At 50.1% G+C, this 3,532-nt stretch overlaps 1 protein-coding gene across 1 annotated transcript; it reads right to left on the reverse strand.

Moving 5' to 3' along the window:
• Positions 1 to 1,394: 1,394 nt before the first annotated feature.
• On the reverse strand, positions 1,395 to 3,061 carry RRS1 (ribosome biogenesis regulator 1 homolog). The gene has a single exon (XM_060243683.1). The coding sequence runs from the start codon at positions 2,965 to 2,967 to the stop codon at positions 1,891 to 1,893; it is 1,077 nt and encodes a 358-aa protein (XP_060099666.1). The 5' UTR covers positions 2,968 to 3,061; the 3' UTR covers positions 1,395 to 1,890.
• Positions 3,062 to 3,532: the final 471 nt, after the last annotated feature.

Here is a 3,532-nt window from a genome sequence, read left to right on the forward strand (position 1 = left end):
AGCCAGCTGGAATTGTGTTCCTGCTCAAAAAAAGCCCTGGTAATCTCAATAAGGCTATGCAACCACTAATTACCTTTACAGATGTCTTTTCAAAAGATGTTCAAATAGATACACCATGAAAAATGTTTTCTAGAAAACATGGAAACAGAACAAAACTGCTCTATAACCAAATACACACCATAGTTTCACCAAGTTTCCCCTTGTCGCAAACTTTGTCACTCAAAATATCAAGTAAATTTCAAATAGTGTGTATTATGCAATTGAGCACAAAAAAATAGACAATACTAAACATATGTAGATCTCCATGGTGCAGAGTGGTAAAGCTGCAGTACTGCAGTCCTAAGCTCTGTTCACGACCTGACTTTGATCCCGGCGGAAGCTGGGTTCTGGTAGCCGGCTCAAGGTTGACTCAGCCGTCCATCCTTCCGAGGTTGATAAAATGAGTACCCAGCTTGCTGGAGGTCAAGTGTAGATGACTGGGGAAGGCGATGGCAAACCACCCCATAAAAAGTCTGCCATGAAAACGTTGTGAAAGCAATATCATCCCAGAGTCAGAAATGCCTGATGCTTGCACAGGGGATTACCTTTACCTTTTTAAACATATGTAAAACTTGCAGGTAGTGAGTGTTAGGTTTTGCAAAGGAAGCTACTTCAAGTGCATGGAATAGACTTGGCTTTTCAATTCGGTTCAGGGAAGATTTAATGCCCAGTCTGTATAACAGGACAGCAGTCTTCCTCTCACATAATTAAATGTACTAGACCCCATAGCAAAATCTGTCATTGGAACAATCCACTTTCATTTTAAAAAGCTTCCACAATGCTTCTTTGAATAAAACTGACAGACTGGCAAAGATCACTCCCACATTCCATAGAAAGTCAAAACAGCTGTCTCTGCTGAGACATCCAAGTCCCACAAACTGAGGATTTCTCTAGAATAAACAGGATTGGATTCAGTGACCCACTTGCTTGTGGGATCTGTGCAGAATAAAAGTCATAGTAATAATCAGGCTGTGGTGAGAAGTGGGCCATCACTTTCCACTGGAAGATTGATGACTGTCAGCTCTTTTCTAGGTTACAGTCTTAAAAGTGTTATCATTGGGTTTCCCAACAATATATACTTTCAAATTAGGAAATTATTTTAGCAGTCTATTCAATTTAAGAGAGATATATACTTTTTTGTGTTTTTAGGTTCAGCATATAAAATGTCAACCTTTACCTGAAACTTGGATTCATGTCTGTCTTTAGTCAAGTCTTTAAAGTCGCAGCTGTGAATAAAGTTTCATATTATATCTAACACCAGTTTGCAACTGATGTATGAAAGCAGCACTCTATAGGCATATTACACATATCTTCAAAGGGCTTTTACTTCAGATCTCATTAAAACCAAACACATATTAAGGTAGTATATTTGTTTCTTTTTATTCTGTATGAAATAGAAGCTTTCGAACATATCAACTCTATACCCCTTGCAATGGCTTTACTTCTTTGGATGCAAGATAAACATCAGTCCAAATCACAGTAAAATCTAAAAAATGTTAACTGAACTGGAGCTCCATCAACCTTTTTATAACATGCATTACCTGCTTCACACTAGCACTGGTATGTGTCCTAGGAAAACACAGCACTCCTCACCAGGTGATCAAGCCCCCTCCAGTTATGGAAATTACTGACTGTTGAGGGGCAGGAGCTTCTTCCCTTTTTACTAAATCCCAGGAAGTCTGTCTCTAAAGCCCCAGTCCAACAATAGGGGAAAGCGGTCATAGCTGAAGGCCACATTCTCTTTTGGCCATGTGCCAGGAATCAGCAGCTGAGGCTTTGCAGGCAAGCATCTCACCGGCAGCAGGAGGCTATCACTGGGGCCCATTCAGTCTCCCCCACCCAACCCACGGCTCATTTTTTCTTCCTCTTGCCTCCCATGCGTCCAGGTCCCCCCTGGCTCCCTCTCCGGGTGGCTCCTCCGCTTTTCTTGCTCTTGCTGCTGCCGGGTCTTTGCTGCTGCCGCCGGCCCCTCTTGCCGCGCTGGCCGCGCTTCTTGCCCTTGGCAGCCGCAGCCTCGGCGTCTTCCTGCCGGAGCTGCTTGTTGACTGCGCGGGTCAGGTCCAAAGGCGACTTTTTGGCGTTCAGGTTCCGGACCAGTTCCAGCTGCCGCTTCTTCTCCCCTTCCAAATCTCCTAGCACCGGTGCGAAGTGGCGCTTCTTCCCACCTCCGGGGTTCTTCGCTACGGGCGGTTCCTTGGGCAGGCGAGGCTGGAAGCGGCCGCGGGAGGCAGTGGCGAGGCGGGCGACGGCGGTGACGCGCCGCAGCTCAACCCGGTCTTGGTGGCCGGTGGGGTGCAGCTGCGGGGCGGCTGCGCGGTGGGCGCGCGCCAGGTTGCGCAGGCGGTTGAGCTCGTTGCGCGCCACTCTCTCGCGCTTCTCCTGGCGCCGCTTGGCAAACTGGTCTTCCAGCGGGTCGGCCGTCTCGGGCACCTCCAGAGCCCAGTCGCGTTTAGGGTCAGTCCCGGCGCGGCGGTAACCCCAGCGGCGCCGCCATTCCTTCGCCGCCTCGTCCCAGACAAGCGTGCCGCGCTTCTTGCGTGTCGGGCGGATCCCTTTGAGCCGGGCGAACTGCTCCCACCGAGTGAGCGGCCGGGGCTTGGGCAGCGGCTTTTCCCGGGGCAGGCGGGTCGAAGGCTCGGGCAGCTTGACCACCACCGGCCCCGCCCCTCCTTCGGCCCGCTCCGCTGGCAGAGCCCACAGCTGGCCCACCAGGAGCTGCGTGTTGTCGCGGGCCAAGGCTCTCAGCAGGTCCTCGCGAGCCTTACCTTCACGCGCCAGGGCGCGCGACACAGGGTTCTTATCCACCACCAGCAGGTTGCCCGCATCGAACTCCAGGTCCAGCTCCTTGTGTACCGTCACGCTGCGTAGCGTCTCGGCCTCGCGCTCCTCGGCGCGCGCCAGCAAATCCTCCACGTACAGTGTAGCCATTTCCAGCCCTACTCTGCACGCCGAACCTCTCTCCTCCACGTGGAGAGAAGTCTACCACGCCGGCCCCCGGAAGGCTCAAATAGATCAGTTCCGCTCTAGAAGCAACTGACTTCGCCCTCTTTCCTGGTTTTTCTAGGCACTTCCGGTATAACATGTGACTGCTTGGCCGCTCTACCTTCCAATTCAAAAGTAATAGAGCTCTCACCGTAAAGTTGGAAGGGGGCGGCTCTCTATAGTTGCTACTGGTGGCTTCTATTTTTGCAACGGACGTTTAGGCTTGCGTCTTTCATGCCACAGAAGAAATATGATTTTATACAGGGAAAAAATAAAACGGGAGTCCTATGACACCATAAAGACTGATACAATTTCTTCCAGATTGAACTTTGGTGAGTCAGTGTTCACTTCAGTGCGTCCGATGAAGAGCGCTCTGACTCACAAAAATTTATGCTGGGATATATTACGTTGATCTTGCAGGTGCCGCCTGGCTCGTATTTTATTATGCGGCTACAGACTGACACAACCACCCACTTGGAATTATACGGTCGATAGGTTCCAGATAGACTGG

The sequence above is a fragment of the Heteronotia binoei genome, chromosome 7, assembly GCF_032191835.1.
Source record: "Heteronotia binoei isolate CCM8104 ecotype False Entrance Well chromosome 7, APGP_CSIRO_Hbin_v1, whole genome shotgun sequence".
Classification (NCBI taxonomy): Eukaryota; Metazoa; Chordata; class Lepidosauria; order Squamata; family Gekkonidae; genus Heteronotia; species Heteronotia binoei.

Excerpts from the sequence above, each read along its gene's own strand:
- RRS1 (XM_060243683.1), bottom strand. The coding sequence starts at position 2,967 with ATGGCTACACTGTACGTGGAGGATTTGCTGGCGCGCGCCGAGGAGCGC.